We start from the raw sequence: 23,178 nt of genomic DNA on the forward strand, positions 1-23,178 counted from the left end.
CTGTTAGCTGGGGCCCACGTGTGCGCAGCCAGCTGGGGGAGCCACTCCGCTTACGGAGGACACGGTATGGGCTCAGGCTATGAGCCGTTCACTCTCTGACCTTGTGATGTTGCTTCGCCGCAGAGAGGAATTAGCCCAAGCAGTGCCAGCGCCTGTTTTGCCCTCACCGCCTGCTGTTGCAGGGTGGTTACCAAGGTCCTGATCCTCCTTGGGTGTGTACCATGGAGCGCTCGGTGGTAGGGGTCGAGAAAGTATCGGCCTTTATGGAACACTTCTTTGAGGACTCTAAACTACGCACTATGCATAAGCATCCTCCTCCATCCAGTGTCTTGTTGGAGTCAGATCCTGAAGGGGAGGAAGAAGAGGAGGAGGGGGAACAAGAGAAGATTCTGCCCAACGAGGAAGGTTCAGACTCTGCGTCAAGTCCAGGGTGTAGAGGACCTTATTATGGCAGTACGACAGTCTTTGGACTGTCTGGACCTTGACGCCTCAGCTAGGGCGGAAGGGCCGTTTAAGCAGAGGCGTAAAAGGGTTGTTTGTTTCCCAGTATCTCAGGATCCTTCAGATTTGGTAGAGGAAGCATGGAAGACCCCAGATAAAAAGTATGCTACTCCTCGTAAATTTGCAGCCCTTTATCCCTTTCCACAGGAGCAGGTCACTAAATGGGAGCTGTCTCCAAGAGTGGATGTGGCTGTGGCTCATTTAGCAAAGCACACTGGTCTGCCGGTCCAAGGGGCGGCCTCCTTTAAGGATCCGCTGGACAAAAAATTGGAGGGATGCCATAGGAGTATTTTCATGGGCGCCGGAGTGGTTATTCGCCCATTACTGGCATCTGCATGGGTCTCTCGAGCCATGGAGAAGTAGGCTGACAAATTAGTGGCAGGCCTTGCCGGTGACTCATCCAGAGAGGACTTACTGGTACTGGCGGAACAGATACGTGCGTCTGCAGACTATTGTGTGAGGCTGCACAAGATGGAGCGCAGATTTCCTCTAGAGCTTCGGGAATAGATGCCTTGGTAAGGGGCATTGTCTCCCGAGGTTATGTGATCGACTTAAGGGGGCAGCCGCCACAACGTTTCTTCGCTACAGCATTACCCAGGGAGCCGGAGAAGAGATGGGCCTTAAACCAGGATATCAGTTCCCTCTGTTCAGAAGGGGTTATAGTTCCTGTTCCACAGTCTCAACAGGAACAGGGGTTTTACTCCAACTTGTTCCTAGTCCAGAAACCCAACGGCACTTATCGGCCAATTTTGAATCTACGAGCCTTGAATGCCAGCCTGTGGGTGGATCGGTTTCGCATGGAGTCGCTCTGATCAGTGATCCAGGGTATGTTGGCAAACGAGTTTCTGGCATCTATCGACATCAGAGATGCATATCTCCACATACCAATTTGGGTGGGGCATCAGTCTTTACTCAGGTTCACGGTCGGAAGAGCCCATTACCAGTTCCAGGCTCTGCCGTTTGGTTTGACTACAGCTCCACGGGTCTTCACAAAGATCATGACAGCAATGCCAAGCTTACTGCATTCCGAGGGAATAACGGTGATTCCCTATTTGGACGATTTGCTAGTAAAGGCAGATTCCACTGCCCAACTTCAGCTCCACCTGGATCACATGGTGCAGGTGTTACAGCAGCATGGGTGGATACTGTATCTCGAGGCACCTCAGGCCATGCCAATGTCTGATGTTTTTGAGGGTGATCTTCGATACAGCACTGGAAAGGGTTTTCTTGCCCGCGCCCAAAGCCCGGGCCCTTCAGAACTTAGCAAAGTGCTGTCTGCCCCTCGGCCATCCATTTGGCTGGGCATGAGGTTACTAGGCACGATGGTCTCTGCCTTCGAGACAATCCAGTATAGCCGCTTCCATTCACGGATTCTCCAGTGGGAGATTCTCCGGAATTGGACAGGCCGCTCAGACGACCTTCTCAGTTGCTGATTCTGTCAGACAGCACTCATCAGTCACTTCGCTGGTGGCTGATTACCGATCACCTTCTCCAGGGTCAGTCCCTGGTGACTCCCAACTGGATTATTGTCACCACAGACGCAAAACTCAGAGATTAGGGAGCGGTGACAGAGAACCTCTGTCTCCAAGGGACCTGCTCGTCATCAGAGATAGGTTTCCCAATAAATATGCTGGAGCTTCGGGCCATTTATCGGGCACTGTGCGGGACAGGCCCTCCTGGCGGGCCGACCAGTGAGGATCCAATCAGACAACGCCACGGCAGTGGCATAGGTAAACCAACAGGGCAGAACCAAAAGCGCACTTGCCATGGCAGAGGCAAGTCTCATTCTCTCTTGGGCGGAGACGTTCCTCCCGGCAATTTCGGCAGTCTTCATACCGGGGGTGGAGAATTGGGAGGTAGACTACCTCAGCAGGACTACATTCCTGCCAGGGGAGTGGTCTCTCCACCCGGAGGATTTCCAGCAGCTGGTCCAGAGATGGGGGCTGCCGGAGGTGGACCTGATGGCATCTCGCCACAATTGCAAGGTCCCTCGATTTTGTGCAAGGTCCAGAGATCCTTTGGCATTTGCAGTAGATTCGATGACAGTTCCCTGGAACTTCCGTCTGGCCTACATTTTTCCACCAATTCCCATGTTACCAAGAGTACTCCATCGAGTCCGGGAGTAGCAGGTTTCAGTCATCCTAGTGGTTCGAAACTGGCCGCGCCGGTCGTGGTTCGCCACAGTTCTCAGGCTAGCCGCAGTGCCGGGTTGGAGTCTGCCTCTGCATCCAGATCTTCTGCTACAGGGGCCATTCTGTCACGAGGACCTACCTCAGTTGGCTTTAATGGCCTGGTTATTGCGACCGGGCTCTTGAAGGCCAAGGGTTTTTCCCCTTCAGTCATTAGGACCATGCTCCGGGCACGGAAGCAGGTTTCCGCGCAGAACTACCACAGGGTTTGGAAAGCCTATATTGTGTGGTGTGAGCAGTGGGGAGTAGCACTGCCCAGTTCCGCCTGCCAAGGATTTTAGCATTTCTGCAGGGCGGTCTGGAGGCCGACTTACGGCTTCAATCTTTGAAGGTACAGATTTCATCTCTTTCCATTTACTTTCAGCAGCATCTGGCTTTCCTCCCAGAGGTGCGGACCTTTTTGCAGGGAGTCTTGCGAATACAGCCTCCGGTTCAAACACCAGTAGCGCCATGGGATTTGCCCCTGGTTCTGTCGGCTTTTAAGCAGGCTCCGTTTGAACCTTTGGAATCCGGTGACCTTCGGTTCGTAACGTGGAAAGTGGTTTTTCTGATGGCCATTGCCTTGGCTCGGCGGGTCTCTGAGTTGGGGACCTTGTCCTGCAAACCACCTTTTCTTGTTTTCCATGACGATAGGGCTGTGGATGGTTCCTTCTTTTCATCCTAAAGTGGTTTAATCTTTCCACATAAACCAGGAGATTGTTTTTCCTGTTTTCTTGCTTCAGAGTCCACAAGGGACCAGGACGATCTATCACTGTTGGATGTTGTCCGGGCCCTACGCATTTATTTAGACAGATCTTCGATGTTACGTAAGACGGACTCTCTTGGTTCTCTACGACACCCACAAACGGGGCTGGCCAGCCACAAAGCAGACCATTGCAAAATGGCTCTGTGCAGTGATTTCAAGGGCTTACTCAGAGGCAGGGTGCCCGGCACCAGCTAGGGTGTTGGCTCATTCCACTAGGGCCGTGGCGGCCTCTTAGGCGGCGCATCACAGGGCCTCGGCTGAACAGGTTTGTCGTGCAGCTACCTGGTCCTCAGTCCACGCGTTTGTCCGGTTCTACAGGTTTCATGTTTTTGCCTCCGGTCATGCAATCTGAGCATTCCCTCCCATGGGGGGGGCGGCTTTTGAACATCCCATGGTCCAGAGTCCCCCAGCCCAGACGTAAGAGAAAATTGGATTTTGGGTATTTACCATTGAATCCTTTTCTCTGAGTCAGGCTGGGGGACACTGCGTTTCCTCCCTCATGCTCAGCGGTATTGAGTATGAGTTATTTTGGGTCATATTGACTGTCAATTTAATTTTTATTTTTCGGAGTGACAGTATTGCTTCTCCTTACCAGGCACTTTAGAAGTTGTACTGAAGTCGGGGGTTGCAGAGGGGAGGAGTTATAGATTTCAGTGTTAGTGCCAAATCCACGCCTTCCCACCTACAACCCATGGTCCAGTGACCCCCAGCCTGACTCAGAGAAAAGGATGCAATGGTAAGTACCCAAAAATCCTATTATATGTTCAGCCCAAAGCGTGCGTATATCAGAGTACAACCGCACATACAAGAGTGGTATATCTATCTGATAAAATGGTCCCTGTTGTGACAAAATAGTTCTGCGTCGGTGAATAATGTAGGGTGAAACAGATACAGAATAGAAGTAGAAAATGTTTCAGAATAGGCTGTTTAATTTGAATTATTTAAATGAATAAACATTTAACTGGATAACAGTGTAAGTGACTAACAGTTGAACATTAATGACTACTTTCACTGTAGGAATGGTTCATTTTGGAAAGAAAGCATGTTTTATACAGTGAATCGTATTGGCAGGAAGTGCTTAATGCTTATTCAGGGTCAAGGCTGGCATGTCTACTCACTGTTGTTTGCTGTGCTAGATTTTGAGGTGGCTCCCCAGGTAAGTCCTGTTTAAGTTCTTTGGGCAGGACTAATGTCAGGTCCATTAAGTTATGAAGTAATTTGGACATTTCTAGAAATTTTTCTGTCAGAAAAGTGTATGTCAATGAGGCAATGATGTGCTGCTTTTCTGGGAGCAGTGTCTCTGTGAGAGATGTTATTGCTTACACTTGTGGAGTGATACAGCTATGGCTTTGTGATGAGGTTCATATTACAGGAGAAAGTAGACCAGGCCTGAGGTGTGCGGTTGTTGGGAAATAATGCACAGTCATGTGATCTAGTGTGTCTAATCATTTTGTTTTTTTCTCTCTCAATATACAACACTATTTTATAAATGTGTATAATGTCACAGTAAGTAATACAGATCAGTGGTAAGTAGCGGAGGGGTAGAGCTGGGGCACTATATATGTTGTGTTAATGAGCATAATACATGTCTTTGGCGATAATTTGAAGTGGGCTAGAGCTGGGGCATTATATGTGAGTGGGAGTAATAAAGGGCACTGAGCAGCAGCAGAGAGGTAGAGCTAGGTTAGTGTGTATATATATGTGTATGTATATATATTGTGTGTGTGTAATGTCAGTGAGGGGTGGAGCAAGAAAGTATTTGTCAGCGGAGGTAGAGCCGGGGTAGTGTGTATATCCTGGCTCTACGACCACTGACATTACACACACAAGATATGTCTGTAATGTCAGTGACTATAGGGGCAGGGTAGTATATAGCTCTGTGCACTGAACACATAGGGCCTGATTCAGTAAGGATCGGTATTGCGTACGCAGCTGAGATTTCATATGGAACACAGCAGCAAAAATATGCTAATGCCTGCCACAGCTCATCTGGCATAAAGACGCCCACTGCTGCTTTCTCTCATCTGTCCAACCTCGATCTTCTGTGTAAACATCTGTGCCATCGACGTACATTGGCCAGTTACACAGCATTTACACCTGAACAGCCGCAGATATTGCAAGTCCCGTCCAATGCAGTGGGCTCTCAAGCTGCGTAGTCAATCGTTATGACTAAATTTTACATGCCCAAGCAACAGCGTTCAAACAGACAGGCATGCCTACGTTTTTCCGACCACTCCCCCGTCACTGCCTCCAAACGCTTACAGCCTGTCACTCATTCTGCACTGGATATCTCTGTGCATGCGTGATCGCATTGCGATCGCAGCGCACATGCAGTGCGGCTTCTACGCATGAGCAATGGCTAACAATCGCCTGTTCTGCGTAAGTAGTAGCATTTGCGAATGCTACTGAATCAGGCCCTTAGTGTGCCGCTGTATGATGCCGCTGCTGTCAGTGGTATATCTGTATATTATATACCACAGTTATGCAGCGTCCTCCAAGCATAGTGCCATGTAATAATCACACTACACACAACAATAATCTGACTGGTGGCTATATAATATATTAAGTAAACATAAATTACTAAAAAAACAATTACAGAAACAATGAGACCCACATAATTTTCACCTCAGCGTGATCACTGATTGACACATGGTTGAAGATGTATTATGCTGCATACACATGGTCAGATTTTGTTTCAGATATGAACGGTAACGATTGTAAAAATCGTTCAATTGTTCATATCTTTACATGTAGGGCATGCATCGATGAATTATGCGCATTCCCGCATGACAGATAATGATCTCTGACATCGACTGCGTTTGCAGTCAGATTTTGACGATTTCATTCATTTTAATACTGTCAGAAATTGTTCATCGTTGATTAAATCGTTCAAATCGTTGTAAAAATTGCTCAATCGTTAATCTAATGTGACCGTGTGTATGCACCATTAGTGTGCACTTATTGTGCGTCTAAAGCTCTTCCTGCTTCGCCTCTTATCGAAGCTAAGCAGGAAGCAATAACGCCGAGATACATTAACATCTGCTGTCAGAGTCCCTCCCCGGGCTATTCAGCATCAACCTGAATTGAATCGAGCCAAATGTGTAATATGTGAAAAAAACGATAAACCACAGAAGTGTGTTTTGTTTTGTTTTTTTAATTAATAGCTTGCTGATATTTGTTGCCATAGAACAGTATGGTGACAGCGAAAATGTTACATTTTCAGATATCATAGAAAAAAGTGATTTTTCTCTATAGTAACTACAGTACTTTATGTCCGCTATAAGTGGCAAATTGCTCCTGAAGCCGTGCAGGTAAACACATACCCGTGTGGCACCACCACAGAAAACCTGGAACACTGCAGTGCTCATCGTGTCATGTTTACATAATTTTTTAAATAATAATCTGCAAGAAATATCTACCTATAAAACCCAACAATAAGAATAGATGTTAAAGACTTCATTTAAGACCTACAAAAAAAAAAAAAGACACTTATTGTGAAGGTAGTGAATATTAGAAAAAATAGGGTCATTAACAGTGACAAGCTGGTCTAGGGGTGAATCTAAAATCTGGCTTTGGAGTTTGAGAGAGTCTATAGGTAGGACCTAGGTCCTCTACATTTTTTAATTTTCTGTATTTAGGAGAATCATTTCTACACATAGCAGTGACCGTTGTTACCATGCCATTGTATATATGGGAATCACACGCCCCTTATGTGACAACAAGGCTTCAGTGACCTGTGTCCGACTTGCCCAAACCTGTCACCGTGCTAAAAGTAATCTTTGAAGGTGTTTTTGGCTCTGCACATAGGAAGTATTTCTGCAGGCCACACATTTCTCACTTTTCCTGTAAGCAGAGACAGAGCTGGCATCACACAAATCACTCGGACGTACGACATCCACAAACCCCACCTTAACCAAACATCTTGGCACTGGAAATATTTGTCCTGGCACAGCCGGCTCTTCGATGCTCTAAGCAGTTGTAGAGGCAATAATTTAAATTTGCTTATGTCATGTTTGAAATAAATATCTACTGTATGCTAAGCATTACATTGCTGAGGACCATCTCATTCTAGCCAGTAGTCACTGGACTACAAGTGCCAGCATACTTTGCCAACTGTGCAAAAAATGAGAACTGCAGCTGTCTGAAAATGTGTCTTTTTAGAAGCAAAAAGATGAGATCAACGGCTTCATGAGACTACACTGATTAATTTCATATGCAGCACTTGTATATCTGTGTGAGACTGAATCTGTACGAAGCACAACAGTCTTTGGCGAGGCCGTTGCATCGTAGCACTTCATATACAGATTCAAATATACAAGTATCAATTTCATTAGTTCAGTCACATGAAGCAACGAATATGCATTTTTGGGCAACAAAGACACTCAACTCATGCCGAGTCAGACGGTGCCTGGTGCACCTAGAAGGGCTGTTTGGCGTGATTGCAGCAAAAGTGTATTCAATTTGAAGAAAAAAATAAAATTAAAAACTGCCTACAATTAGAGGCAAAAGGTGTAACTAAAACACAGGCTGATGTTACTGCTAGTGGAGTGCTGTAAACAGGGCCATTGCAGGGTTTATCTGCACCCTAGGCAAAACATCAGACTACTATCCCTCACACACTAAAAATAATAACCTTCTGCTTTTCCTGGCTGGAAAGCTTGCAGTCCAGATTTATTGATGTCCAGGTGTACTAATTTCTGCTGCAGAACGCTGCCTAGGGGCAAAGAAAGGATTTCTAGAGGGGAGAGCTTGCAAATGGCTCGTAGATCTTCTACTATATAAAAGCGAAAATTTGTCCTTCTGTCTTTCTATACAAATTCACAGTTTACAAGCCACGACCGTGAAACTTTACATACAAGCATATTAAAACATGGCGGAGCAACTAAAAAAAATTTAAATCGAAATTAATTGCTGTTAATTTTTAAATAATGAAAAAACACAAATTTTGCATAGAATTCGCCCTCTACAGGTCAGGTACGGAATTACAAAAGGATTTAGCTTATCTACTATTTTTTCTTTTCTATCTTCTCTACTAAATCAAAATGAATTACTGTTAATTTTTAATTAATTAAAAAAACACAATTTTTGCATAGCATTCGACCTCTACAGGTCAGGTACGGAATTACAAAAGGATTTAGCTTATGTACTATTTTTTCTTTTCTATCTTCTCTACTATATCAAAGCGAAAATTTGTCCTTCTGTCTTTCTATACAAATCCACAGTTTACAAGAAATTAATTACTGTTGATTTTTAATTAATTTAAAAACACAATTTTTGCTGGACGCTCATTGTGGGGCCTCACGGCATATGGGTGCAAGCGTTTTGTGTTGTCATGTTTTGTCATGATCTTAATGTTTATTATCGAAGAGAGCTTTAGCAGGCTTTGCCAGCATTCTCAGCTCTCTGACTATACCAAATTACGCATCAACATTTACTTCTCTCTTCCAACTGTGTCAAAATGATGACTTTGCAAGGACCCTGCTGTACTGTGGGCTGCCAAAATATTTCACATGGAATGCTTCTCCCATTCACCCAAATTTTTTCTGTGCAGAAAACAGGGAGTCGCTGTAGATGGTCATCCTGGTATCAGAGCAACAGAAGCTCTTGGCCGTGTTTACAATGTACATCCTACAAATTTTGAATGCTTCTATCTCCGAAGTTTGCTTTACACCGTTACAGGTCCTACTTCCTTCGAAGACCTTAGGACTGTTGATGGGGAAGTTTGTCACACATTTTGTGAGGCCTGCCTAAGGAAAGGGTGGTTGGCGGATGATGTGTAAACAAACATTCTTAAAATCCCAGGCAACGCCGGGTACTCCAGCTAGTTTCAAATACCGTGTTTCCCCGGTAAAAAGACCTACCCCGAAAATAAGCTCTACCCTTACTTTTGGTAAACGGTCCAAAATAAGCCCTACCCCGAAAATAAGACCTAACAAAATCCACATTTTGTCCGGTCCCTGCTTGCGCTACACTAAAATGCCCCCAGCTCCGACCCCCGCATGAAATGGATGCCACTGTTAAAGATTTAACAGTGGCATCCAATTACAGCTGCAGCGTCTCACTCTCTCACAGTGAGCGCACGGCAGCTGGCGTGCGTGGCAGCGTCATTTACTGCAGCGCCGTGGAGGAGAGGAGAGAAAAAGAGGAAAAAAAATAAAGGTGAGTAAAGAATTGTATTGAATTATTGAAATTGCTGTCAATGTTAAGCCCTACCCCGAAAATAAGCCCTATGGAGTTTTTTTGGGGAAAAAAATAAGACCGTGTCTTATTATCAGGGAAACACGGTAAGACAAAAAAATTTGTTGTTGCAATAAGCAGGCAATGGGCACTTTTTTGTGATAATTTGTTTTAGTCCTTGTCTATGTACACAGATTACACCCATTTCTCTCCCCACACACAACTCTCCCCCTATAGATTACACTGATTCCACCCACACATTACACCGAAAGCAGCCACACCTCCCCCAGTATTACACCAATACCACACAAACTCACTACTCCTACTCCATTAGCTGCACATTCTGTAGTGACAAAGAGGGGTATCCAAGTGATTTTGGAATAAAGCAGAAAAATAGATGCGTAGATGCAGTAATAAGTTTTGTATAAAATCTCTACCATAAGGCAGATGCCTAGGGCTCTGGCACCTGGGGGGCACAGCTGAGCCAATCTGGTGCATAACTGAAGATTGTCGCCATTCTACTCAATGCTGGTGGTCACATACAGCTGTTGACCTGTCCATGTGATTTTTTTTTTATGTGGAATAAACCTAGAAATAATAAATATATATTAAAAAGTCAACTATGTATCCCTCTGCTCCACCCCTCTGTTGGAGGAATTGTGGTCTTCGTGGTGCCCTAGCCCATTTCTGGTGGACCTGCCCAGTCCTCGAACCCTTTTGGACCTTGGTCCACACTCTTCTGAATAATATATTTGAGAACTCGATTACGAAGGACCCATGGACCTTCCTTTTAAGTTTCCCCCTCCTGATTTTAATAAGCGCTCTGTTAAATTGCTATCCCATATTTTAGTTGCTGCCAGGAGTTTGATTGCTCGCAACTGGAAGAACCCTATTCCACCATCCCTCTCTGCCCTAAAGTTGCAAATCAGGCATATAGCGGAGATGGAAAATATCACCTACTATCTTCATGATAGAGGTCATATGTTCTCCCAAGTCTGGGCTCCATGGCTCTCATATGATGGCACCGCTCCACCTTTGATCTCCACACTTGCTACCCATATATGACTCATGCGCATTGGATGGCTCTGCTCTGGCCTCTAAGTGGCAAACTCCTCTAACTAGCTGAATACTTTTCTTGTTCTTCGAGCGGCACTTTCTTCTTCGAATGCTTTCTGTCCAATATCTGGTATTCTTTACAATATCTTATTTCTCTTGGTAGTCCTATTTCCCACCCCACCCCCCCACCCCTACACCTTTCACCCTCCTTTCCCCGTCCTCCCCTTCTACCAATCCCCTTATATGTTTTGGTCTATTGCCAATAACTTTATTTAAAAATAGCTCATTTGTAAGGCTTATTCTGTTTGTCTTCCATATCTGTTTTTGTGAGCTTTCTAAATAAAGAATTAAAAAAAAAAAAAAAAAAAAAAAGTCAACTGTGTATGTGAGGTGTTGGAAAGAGGGCTTGTAGAGTGGGTAGGGGCGGTATGGTGAAGCTTTGCCACAGGTGCTTAGAAATTTTCTACCGGCCCCGGGAATAAGAAAATATATTATATGCTGTTTCAGTGTGGATTCTTAATATAACACTAGCAAGTCCACTTAACATAATTGGTTAGGAACTTACAATATAATTAACAGTGTTGGTATTCATGATTTGGACCATTCGGTTACTGGCAGTGTGAAGACTAAACTCAATTCATAAACCCACTTACTGTGGGTTAGTGGTTCTTTGTTCCATCTGTTCCAGTGTGTCTATTGAGGTGCCTAGTCAGGGAAGATGGCACTAATCTGCTAGGGGAAAATGCCTTCCCGAGAGATGCTCAATCCAATTATAAATGCCAACTCACACTACTCGTGGGGAGGATATGTATATTTCTATAGCATGCTACTTGGGAAAAGGACATGAAAAAGTGGAGAAACCATCATGGACCCCAAAAAAGTGACAATTTTGTTAACAGAATCATACAGAAGGCTGTTAGTAGTCATAAGGAAAGTACTGGACGTTTTTTAAATTGTCATTTGGCTGATTTGTGCATAGTTTTTTCAAATTTGAGAGAAAAAAAAACAAAGCAAACTGTTTTAATCACAAGTGAAAAAAAAGTAGAGATTGTAAAAAATTGGTAAAAAGCTATTATTTTTCATTACAAAAAAAGTACTAATTACATTTGGGGTGCCTACACTAATAAAAAAGTTGATTTGGGGGTAATTTTAGGCCATTTTTAAACACCCAAAAATTACATTTTATAAATAGGCCAATTAAGCTAATTAAAAATTCAAAATGACTAATTAGGGATCCAAGGGGTGTGCTGACTTTTTTACCTTTAAAATAAAGATTTTCCCTACCATCTCACACTCTCATGGGGGTGCGGGTTGGAATTGGATTGTAACTGCACATCGCAGTCCAAGTTTTCCGTGAAAACTGCTCGCACAACACAGCTTGCACATAATTGGATTGACCCCTATTAGTGCTTCAATGGGAGGGATGGGAGACAGCAGGGATTGTGTGTCTTTGGCTGCATCACTGTCACATCAGGTATATCGTAAGTGCTGCTTTGGCAAGAGATCAGGGGAATAGTGCGAGGTTAGCTGCAACTGCAGCTCACTGTGCCCCGCCAGGATCATGTAGAATAAGAATGTCTCTCAGATATATACTTAATTTTTGTGGTTGGCAGCCTCAGTGGTTTCCCAAGGTGCCGACACCTTAAGCAGCTGCCTAATCGTAGTGCCATAGTGCCAAACCTGGCTATAATCAGGGTGATTTAGAATTAAACACTTGTGGTGAGAATATAAATTTTGGTAAATTATTCTGGTGTTATAAAGAGAAAACACTGTAATATCTTTCAGATATAAACTAAACTTTTAATGGATATATTCCGACGTAGACTTTAATGGAATTGGTATTTGATATGGTCATGTAGCATTGACTTTACCACCATCTTTCCTCCCAGATCATGCACATTCGGCAGGAATACGAACTAAAGATCAAAGGTCTGATGCCGGCCACCGTGAAACATGAACTGGAAAGCACGATAACGTCATTAAAATCCCAGGTAAGTTATGCCATAATCATTTCATGGTGCCGTCCACTGTGTAATGCCAAAGCTCCTAGTAGGCGCAATTTGACAAACACAATTTAATGTAATCTTACTTTTACAGTCACAATCATAAAACCAGTGTTAATAAGGAGAGCGGTCTGGCCACCCCAAATGTAACTATTTAAACTTATTCAGATATATACAGTGGGTAAAATAAGTATTGAACACATCAACATTTTTCTCATTCAGAAGTTTAGAAATCCTTCTGTAACCAATGCGATCAGTATGTTTTGCAACAATAAGGTTGCAAAGGTCTTGAGATAGCTCTTTGCTTTTACCGAAAATGTGTATGAACACTGCTGGATCTGTATTAAATAATTATGTCTATAATGATGACACAAATAATGATGAATATGATTAAATACAACAATTTGTGTTTGAAAAAATTGTGAATAATCTATATGGCTTGATTGTAACAATAATACAATTTATTGTTAAAAACATATGAATATATCACCAATGTGTACATAAATAATAGTAACATATATAGCACAATACATGCAAAATATAAAAAAATAAGTTAAAATAAATGGAATGAAATAAAAATGTCTCTTGTATCCAAACAACAGACTTATTCCAATGGGCAGAGTGTCTCTGAATCTTTAGAGAAGCTCTATGTAATTTAGCAGCAATCTCAGTCCAAATAACATGAGCAAATTAGCTTGACAACAGTCACTGGTCTATATGAGTGTATCCGGGGTATTATCCAGCTAGTGAGTATATTACCAGTCTCCTTTGAAGTGCCAAGAAAGTGCCATAATCCTGCACTGGCATGCTGACATTGAAGATGAAGGCTGGAAAACAGGTGAAGTGATGCCGGTCCGGATTGGATCCACAAAGATTCCAAGTGCTGTATATTGAAGTGAGGAGGCTAAACGCGTTTCGCTGTGGTAGGATTTACAGCTTCTTCAGTAGCATATGTCCCCATGTCCAGTAGAGGGCTTTTTATACCCTTATTTAATTTAAAATTACAAGCAGCTGTTATTCAATCAAAGAAACAATCAAGCCATATAGAAAATCACCACCTATTTAACATACAATAGATCATATTAATAAATACACCTTATAAAGGTTCAATTTCATAAATATACACAAATTCTCAAGAAATACCTTTATCTAGGGAGCTTGATGTCCGATCACGTGATTCTATTAAGGATCACGTGACTCAAAGTAGCCTATAATGGCTTAGCAACGGCTCACGTGTTGTCAACAGAAACCGCAAAGTTCAGTGGGACTGTATAGATCAATGTCACATGTCGCGGGTCACGTGATGTAAATATAGATCACGTGATCCCATCCAGCTTATTTGGAAGATAACGTTAGTTAAATGTATTACCTCCAATCACGTGGTAAAAAAGGTAACCACGTGATCGCTGTATGATGACAATTACTGCGAATCATACCTAACTAGAGAATACACCCCAATCACATGATATAAACAATGATCATGTGATAGTTATATATTGACTCATCCATAACAGATAATCGAGTCTTAATAATTTATATATATATATATATATTATTATTATACACCTGTTGGATATAGGTTATGAATATTTATTTAATTATAATATTAGCTTATTGCCTAAATATAATATACTCCATGTAAACTAATAGGTATTCATTCAAATACATGTTAATGACAAAAATAGTCCATTAATAAAAAATTAAGAATTTTAAATAACAATAAATAGAAAAACAACTCAGTGGAGAATCTTGTCAAGAGAGTTGTACACATTGATATATGAACCAGGTAAGGGGAAGCTGGGTGATGGGGACCCTATCTACTCATCAATCCACCCACCAAGATTACATAATTGTGTTAAGTTCGATGGACTCATGGGGCATGATTCTATTCAACGCGATGTAAATAGCGCCGGGAGGTAGCTCCCGGAGCTATTCAATTCATCACGATGTTAGGTCGGGGAAGGCTCGATATTGCGCCTTAAACAGGGTGTTTAGGCACGATAACGGGCATTCCCCGACCTAACTTCCCGGCGCGAGGCTGTTTTCCAGGCGCGAAGGGCAGAAAATAGCCTCGCGCCGGGACTTTTGTCGGATTTCTTCTCTTATCCCCGGAAGAATGAGAGAAAAAATCATTAGTCGGACTTGGCAGTGCGCTGTATTGAATAGCTCCGGGAGCTCACTCCCGGCGCTATTTACATCACGCTGAATAGAATCGTGCCCATGGAGCCCATCTGGATGTAAAGAATTAAGTCTAAACATCCAGAAGACCTCCTGCCGAAACAGATTTTTAAATCTATCTCCACCCCTCTAAGTGGTGGGAATATGTTCTAAACCTATAACATTTAGTGATTGTGGATCGCTGTCATGTGCTTTTAAATAATGAAGAGATAGACTATGTGTGGTTACTTTATTCATAACATTCCAGCGATGTTCCATAAATCGTCTCTTTAATGGTCTTGTGGTACGTCCCACGTAATACAATCCACATCCACATGTGATTAAATAAATCACATACGAAGAGTCACAATTTATAAAATTATTTATTGTGTATAGACTATTTGTATCCTTAAGAATTATAGTACTTGTTTTTTTTAGCTGTATAAGAGCACATAGTGCATCTCGTTTTGCCACAGCGGTTAAAACCTGGTGGTCTACAAGGTAACCACTGTTCTAAATTGTTAGTTGTTATTGTATCAATGGTCCTTGAATTTAACCTCAAGTGGCTTGGTGCTAAAATAGATTTTAGGGATTTGTTTTTTCTATAGATTATCACTGGTTTCGGTGGCAAAATATTTCTCAAGATATTAACTTGTTGAAGAATACGGTAGTTCCTCTGAATTATATCTTTAATCTGTCTGTGATCTTTGCTTTTACCCATTCTTGGTAATGACACCTTTTTGTAGGCCATCAGTTGGGACTGAACCAACTTATATTAATTTGCACTGACAAGGGGCTGGATTGCTTTCCAATTACTGATAGATTTTAGCTGGTGTCTTGGCTTTCCATGCCTTTTTGCACCTCCCTTTCTTTATGTGTTCAATACTTTTTCCCTGTGTCCTTTCACATTATTACACATAACTTAATTTATGGACATCTATGGTTTGATTTCTTTGCATGTGTGGATTGCATAGGTTGTTGCTGATATTTGGTGAAAATTTCACTACAATAGCCCCATTACAAATATATTTACTGAGAAAAATGTAGATGTGTTCAATACTTATTTTACCCGCTGTATATATATGCAAAATTAAACATTGATCCCCTCACTTCATGATTGACATTACTATTTAAGGATTATTAATATAATAATAATAATTTGCCCTTATATAGCACTTATATAGCAAGTGTCTACGTTACGTTTGAGATGGACGGGATGAAAAATGTCTTGGGGTAAGTGCGGGGCGGTTACTGGGAGACTTGTGTCTTTGTTATGGGAGCGTCTGGTACACCCGAGGTTAGCGTGTAAAGACACACCATGCAGTATTACACCATCTACAGATGCTGACAGCGGGCATCTCAGTCCTTGCACATTCATACCCACAGATGTACACCAGGGAAGAGATTTGTAACTGCATTTGCATAAAGTAGCAGACGAGTGACCTCCAAAAGAGGCAGACACATAGGGGCATATACAATTGGGAGCAAACTTTTCTCCGCAATAAGTCACGTGGACCTCGCGCCCAATTGTGGAATACCACGGGTATGCATGCTTCTGATACCCAAGGTATTCAATTGAAAAGAAAATGCGGACAGGGAACACTGAAAACCGAGCGGTGCGAAGAAAAAAAACAAAACCTACTTACCAGTCTGTTGTTCTATCATAAATGACCAGGGAAGGAGGGAATAGGGGGATATAGTTTGAGCACAGGATCTAATATATTGGATATAATTAGTCAAAAGAATAATGAAAATCCACAATTATAAATATCAAACCCTAGTATAGGTATCAAGAAGAAATATTATAAAGTGTGGAGGTGCTCCCCATGAGAGTATAGATAAACGTAGTATGGGGAAGAAGAAGAAAACTCTCTTGTTTGGGGGCACTCAAATGTAAAGGTTATAATAAGAATAATATATAAAAAATAACTTTTATTAGATATATTTTAAAATACCAAAAACAAGTCTGAGCCTATTACTTATTGGCATTACTGTTGGAATAACAGCTGTAAATTATCACAAGCAGAACACGAACATACATAGAACATAAGACAACATATAATACAATACTTGTCACAATTGTGTGAAGCTAAGTGAAATATTACAAATAGGTCTATAATTCTCTGTCTCATACAGTATTGAGACCTATATAAAACATTTACTAGTTCAATGACCTCATAATGTCGTCATAGCACAATGGCTAATCAAAATTAAGGCAGAAGCATACAAGGAAATCTTCTAGAAAAGAATGTGATAATAACCATACAATATTCAATATAGGTTACGGGAGATATCACAGCACAATAACACTGAACAGTAATTAAAGAAATACAATGATAAGGGGGTCAGATGAAATAATAGCTGACCCTGCAAATATCAAAATTAATATAAGTAAATCACAGGTTGTAATGAGAGGCAGATCACACGTAGGTCGCCTGTGATGCCACCCAGGTACTTGTAGACAGTAAAGTTATAGGAAAAAGTAAAGCTACTCCTTTATGTGGAGTTTACAAAATAGCAGCTGCTGCATGCCATTGTATAGCCATTGAATGGCATGTGAGCGTACTATAAAGGTACTCCCAGGGTAGGGAATAAGTACAATGAGTATCTGCTGTTGGACTGCGTTAAAAAGAAGGTCCTGGTGTAAACATTGCAGGAACCTCTAATAGACGGACCCCAATGAGAGTACTCATAGAGACAATAGTTATCGTAATGAAATAACACAGCATAGGTTTGTGATCTGTGCTGCTGCCAATCATATACCAAAAGGTAGTGGTGAGTGGTGGGAAACCCAGATCGCATATGCAGTGATAGGAAGAAAGAGTATGAGTGTAGTACTGTAGCCCTAGTACAGGACAAGTGGAGCTCTGTTGCCCTAAAGGTATTGCAGGGTCACAAACTTGTCTCTGTTAAATAAAGCCACTCAGTGCGCTAAAGAAAGTGTAGTATGAAAAGTACCTGAGCGCTCACCTCCAGGGAGCCGGTGTGTAGTATAGAAAATCTGCCGCTAGAAGAGCCTGTCAGTATGCTGCCATGACGAATCCCGCCTGTACACAGCCGGATTCGCGGGTCTGAGGCGCGCGTTTCACTGTCGCTTCCTCAGTCAGATGCATACCTTTAGGGCAACAGAGCTCCACTTGTCCTGTACTAGCCATAGTGCAGCTACACTCATACTCTTTCTTCCTATCACTGCATATGCGATCTGGGTTTCCCACCACTCACCACTACCTTTTGGTATATGATTGGCAGCAGCACAGATCACAAACCTATGCTGTGTTATTTCATTACGATAACTATTGTCTCTATGAGTACTCTCATTGGGGTCCGTTTATTAGAGGTTCCTGCAATGTTTACACCAGGACCTTCTTTTTAACGCAGTCCAACAGCAGATACTCATTGTACTTATTCCCTACCCTGGGAGTACCTTTATAGTACGCTCACATGCCATTCAATGGCTATACAATGGCATGCAGCAGCTGCTATTTTGTAAACTCCACATAAAGGAGTAGCTTTACATTTTCCTATAACTTTACTGTCTACAAGTACCTGGGTGGCATCACAGGCGACCTACGTGTGATCTGCCTCTCATTACAACCTGTGATTTACTTATATTCATTTTGATATTTGCAGGGTCAGCTATTATTTCATCTGACCCCCTTATCATTGTATTTCTTTAATTACTGTTCAGTGTTATTGTGCTGTGATATCTCACGTAACCTATATTGAATATTGTATGGTTATTATCACATTCTTTTCTAGAAGATTTCTTTGTATGCTTCTGCCTTAATTTTGATTAGCCATTGTGCTATGACGACATTATGAGGTCATTGAACTAGTAAATGTTTTATATAGGTCTCAATACTGTATGAGACAGAGAATTATAGACCTATTTGTAATATTTCACTTAGCTTCACACAATTGTGACAAGTATTGTATTATATGTTGTCTTATGTTCTATGTATGTTCGTGTTCTGCTTGTGATAATTTACAGCTGTTATTCCAACAGTAATGCCAATAAGTAATAGGCTCAGACTTGTTTTTGGTATTTTAAAATATATCTAATAAAAGTTATTTTTTATATATTATTCTTATTATAACCTTTACATTCGAGTGCCCCCAAACAAGAGAGTTTTCTTCTTCTTCCCCATACTACAGTCTGTTGTTCTCCAAGGCTCCCGGTCATCTCCCCTCCATCTTTACACTGGGGAGGGGGCTGCTGGGAGTCAAGGGTGCTGCTAGGAGGCCAGGGGGCTGCTGGGAGATGTAGTTCTCCCCTCAGCTTCCTCCGGTGGGGTTAATACACATAAGGGGGTCACAGACACTCACATACATACACTCACACATTACTGCACACACTCACAAAACATACTTACACACCGCTGCTGCAGGAGACCGGGTCCCGACGCTGGAAGGAGAAGATGCTTTGGCAGGTGAGTATTTACTGACTAATTAAGCTAATAGGAAAATTCCAATTGCTTAATTAGTCATTAGGAGGGGTGCCACAGGGGTCTCAGAGCATTCCTGACCATTTTTCCTAAAAATATGGATTTTAGGAAAAATTGGTCATGCTCTGGAGGTGCTCAAAAATAAAACCTCCCGTTGCTCAAAAAATTAAAAACCCTGCACCTAATTGAATAGCAAAGATCCCGCACCTGCAAGAAAAACCCTGCAGGTTCTGGATTTTTGCTACTCTCGCACCGAATTGAATATGCCCCACATGCTATATTGCTCTGGTCCATGTTGCTTGCATTCGTTATGGCAGAGGCTGCTGTGTTACATGAATACAAGCCTGGGCAGCTTTCACGTTACATATCGGCATTTTCCTAGAACATTTTAAATTACTAGAGTCTGTATCCCTGTTAAATAAGTGGTGCTAAATCTTTTTTTACCCGGATCCCCAATTGTCAGTTTGCCATTGTTCTACAACCCCTAAGAGGTGGTTATTGTCTGTCATTCAAAATCAGATTCTTGCAGAAGTCCTGACCCACAAGTTTGTAGCTCTGTGCTCTGCAGTATTATGATGCAGCATAGTACTACCTTGAGGGAAATGCATTATGCATAAGCCACTCCACAGCTGTAATTCATCTCCTGATGCCCTGGACTGAGTTACTGTTATTGGTTTCCATTGTATAAAGTCCTATAAATGTTCCACCAATAGCTCTCTTTTCCCATAGAGCACTACTTACTATATCAAATGACTGGTTACACATTTTGCTAATCATCTGAAATGGTATGGCCTTTTGTGGATTTATTGGATGAGCAACTGCAAGATAGTGTCTTTGATAAGAAAATACTGCATAAATAACTGCACTTTACCTGAATTCTGTATTCTTGGCACTTTACCAAGCGATACTCCAGACTCATCAATACTAAGATTGTTGCACAGTAGTTTTGTTCACTTCAGAGGCTCATAAACTATGTGTTTTGCTGACAGGTGAACTCTTTACAGAAGAGAGCTCAGGTGCTGCAGGAAGACCTCACTTTTTATCAAAGGTAAGGTGGGAGTCGTGACAAGTCTTTTTATGTCCTATATCTGTCTTATTTCCCCAGGGGAGGGTTGAAGGATTAAATTAGCTTTTTCAGAGTTGGTTTCACTTGTGAGAAAAAGCACCTTGTATTGTGTGAACAGGACTTTTTTGGGAGCCTGCCCGCCTGTCTCTCAACCGCATTGCTTAGTCAGAAAGAGGACAAGTGCTTCACAAGTCCAGACCTTCTTTCATGATGAGACACAAACTCCACAACACAGCTGGGAGGTCGAGCGAGTGACTCACAGTTACCATCGTGATTATGAAATTATTGCTCACTTCAAAGTGGAAGAAAAAACTAATTTTGTCATGGGTGGTAGCTCTGGCTTGTGGCTAAAGTAACGTTGCTCCCTGTTGGATTTTCACTTCCAGGGCACCGCAAAACCCTTTGCTCTGGTGTGTGTGTGTGTGTTTGTATGTGTGTATATATATATATATATATATATATATATATATATTATACAGATAAACCGGCACTCCACATAATGATATTCATACTTTCCCAGGTGCAATCCAGGGTCATCCAGACACCCTAATACAAGCGAATAAAGGCGGCACGCCAAGGTCTTGAATAAACGACGGCTATGAACCTGAACCTGACATAGTTGTTGTATATTCAAGACCTTGTAGTGCCGCCCTTATTTGCTTAAATATATATATATATATATATATACTGTATATATATTAGACTTAATGACTCTAACCTCAGTCACTGAGCCTGCTTGAATCTTGTGCCTTCTGAATGGATTTGAGCACTATTTTCCCTGTAAGACATGTGTAAAATCACAAGTGTTGTTACTACCAATCCTCCCTAACCTTTTTATACTCCTAGGAGGTATTTATAAACAAGGATGGACGGAATCCACAAGAATAGTGCATACATTTGGGCAGCACAGACGGTGTAATGGTAGCATTACTGCCTCACAGCACTGAGGTCGTTGGTTCGATACCCACTACGGCCCTAACTGTGTGGAGTTTATATATTCTCCCTGTGCTTGCGTGGGTTTCCTCCGGGTACTCCGGTTTCCTCCCACACTCCAAAAATATACTGGTAGGTTAATTGACTCCTAACAAAATTACCCCTAGTGTGTGTATGTGTGTGTGTGCGCATGTGGTAGGGAATATAGATTGTAAGCTCCACTGGGCAGGGACGGATGTGAATGGCCGAATATTCTCTGTAAAGCGCTGCGGAATATGTGTGCGCTATATAAATAACTGGTAATAATAATAATAATAATACATTAGGCAACTATAATCAACCTACATTCCCCTCCAAACCCCCCCCCCCCCCCTCCTTCCCCCTTTAATATAAGATTGTACTAACACTGCTCATGGGACCACATTCCTTTACTCGGTCAAGTCAGATGCACAGATGTGGTGACAGAGTAGAGGTTGTGAACCCTTTGTAAATTTTGTGGCTTGGTTTTGTTCTGATTGTTTATATTTGAAATTAGTTTTAGACTTAACTTGATTGGCATAAGGGAAGTGGTCATGTGCTGCCCAGATGTAACAAGTACACAAACTCAGCTGATACAATGATTAATGCGTCACTTAATGTTGGAGTAACAACATTATGACATCTGGTATTTTACCACATTATTCCTTTGTCACATTCCTATACAGATTACACGTATTTGCAAAATGAAATGTAAATGCCCTAAGGGTAATTTTATCTAAAATAATGAGAAACATGTAATTTTCCTTGGTTAGTTACCCAGTCTATTATCCCTACTCAGTATTTTTATTTGTAATATGAAGTACTTTAGAACAGACTGTACAGGTTTCGCTATGCAAAATTGTGAACAAAGCATGAAGCAACTTTGCACCTGGACAAACCATTTGCTCCCAACTCAGCGTAAGCCTCTTAGTGTAATACCCAACATCATCAGGTATGATACCCATATCCTTGTCTCATAGAAAAAGCGCAATGGTCAGTGGTGTATGGGAGGCACTCTCTTATTATAATTAATTATTCCACATTGATTGCAGGTTATGAATTCCATACGTGCGAAGGATGACAGTAAAAAGAACAGGATCCCAACAAACAGTGAGCTCTATTTAGAAATTTGAAATAAAATCTATGTGGAAGCTCAGATATTATATTCACATTCCTTGTAACCATGTCTTTGTATTTATTTAGTGTATGAATATTTAATGAACCCTTTTCTGCAAGACAAGGGGTTAATATACCACCTTTACAGCCCTATTTAACCATATTTTATATCAATCCATTTTTTACCAAACTGTGTACATCCTGTGTATTTTTTTTTTGTCTTTTTTTAAATATTTTTTACCCAAAGTTTACATAACATTAAAGATTTATTTTGTAACATTTCTGTTTCTCATTCCTTCATTACAAATCCCATGTGTAGTTTTATATTATACACAAGTAACATGTATTGGGCAGGTGAGCATGTACTCTTCATCATACAGAGTGAGATGGGGGAATATGTTTCCTGTTGTACTGTACACATTTGATGAAATAGTGCAAGTATAACTTTAGCTGTAACTCATCACAACTAATCATCCTTCAGTATTCTCATTATATAACAGGATTATAGTGGATCGGTTGGTATGGGTTACAATGCCATATTATTGAATAGGGATCAGTATGGCTTGTCTACAGTCACTATGTTGACAGTGACTCTGTATATAAGGGAATGCTAGCCTCGGGATCCTGACATGGTTTAAATGACACTTAAGACATTGTAACCGTGAGGCATTATAATTTTACACATACTCCTAAAGCAGCATGTTTAAAGTTATAATCTCTGCACACTACTTACAATATAATCTCTGCTGCTACTTACAGCTAAAAATGCTGT

General features: G+C 41.6%; 1 protein-coding gene across 3 annotated transcripts in view; it reads left to right on the forward strand.

Annotated features, from left to right (window-relative positions):
• The window catches only part of CEP112 (centrosomal protein 112), a 561,355-nt gene extending 538,716 nt beyond the window's left edge, over positions 1-22,639 (forward strand). For all 3 annotated transcript variants that reach the window (XM_088467969.1, XM_088467982.1, XM_088467976.1), the window contains exons 25-27: positions 12,558-12,659; positions 20,263-20,321; positions 22,343-22,639. In XM_088467969.1, coding sequence (XP_088324095.1) covers positions 12,558-12,659; positions 20,263-20,321; positions 22,343-22,349 — 168 coding nt within the window. In that variant the 3' untranslated portion in view covers positions 22,350-22,639. The remainder of the gene's footprint in view (positions 1-12,557; positions 12,660-20,262; positions 20,322-22,342) is intronic.
• Positions 22,640-23,178: the final 539 nt, after the last annotated feature.

The sequence above is a fragment of the Taudactylus pleione genome, unplaced genomic scaffold, assembly GCF_031769625.1.
Source record: "Taudactylus pleione unplaced genomic scaffold, aTauple2 ptg000012l, whole genome shotgun sequence".
NCBI classification, from domain to species: Eukaryota; Metazoa; Chordata; class Amphibia; order Anura; family Myobatrachidae; genus Taudactylus; species Taudactylus pleione.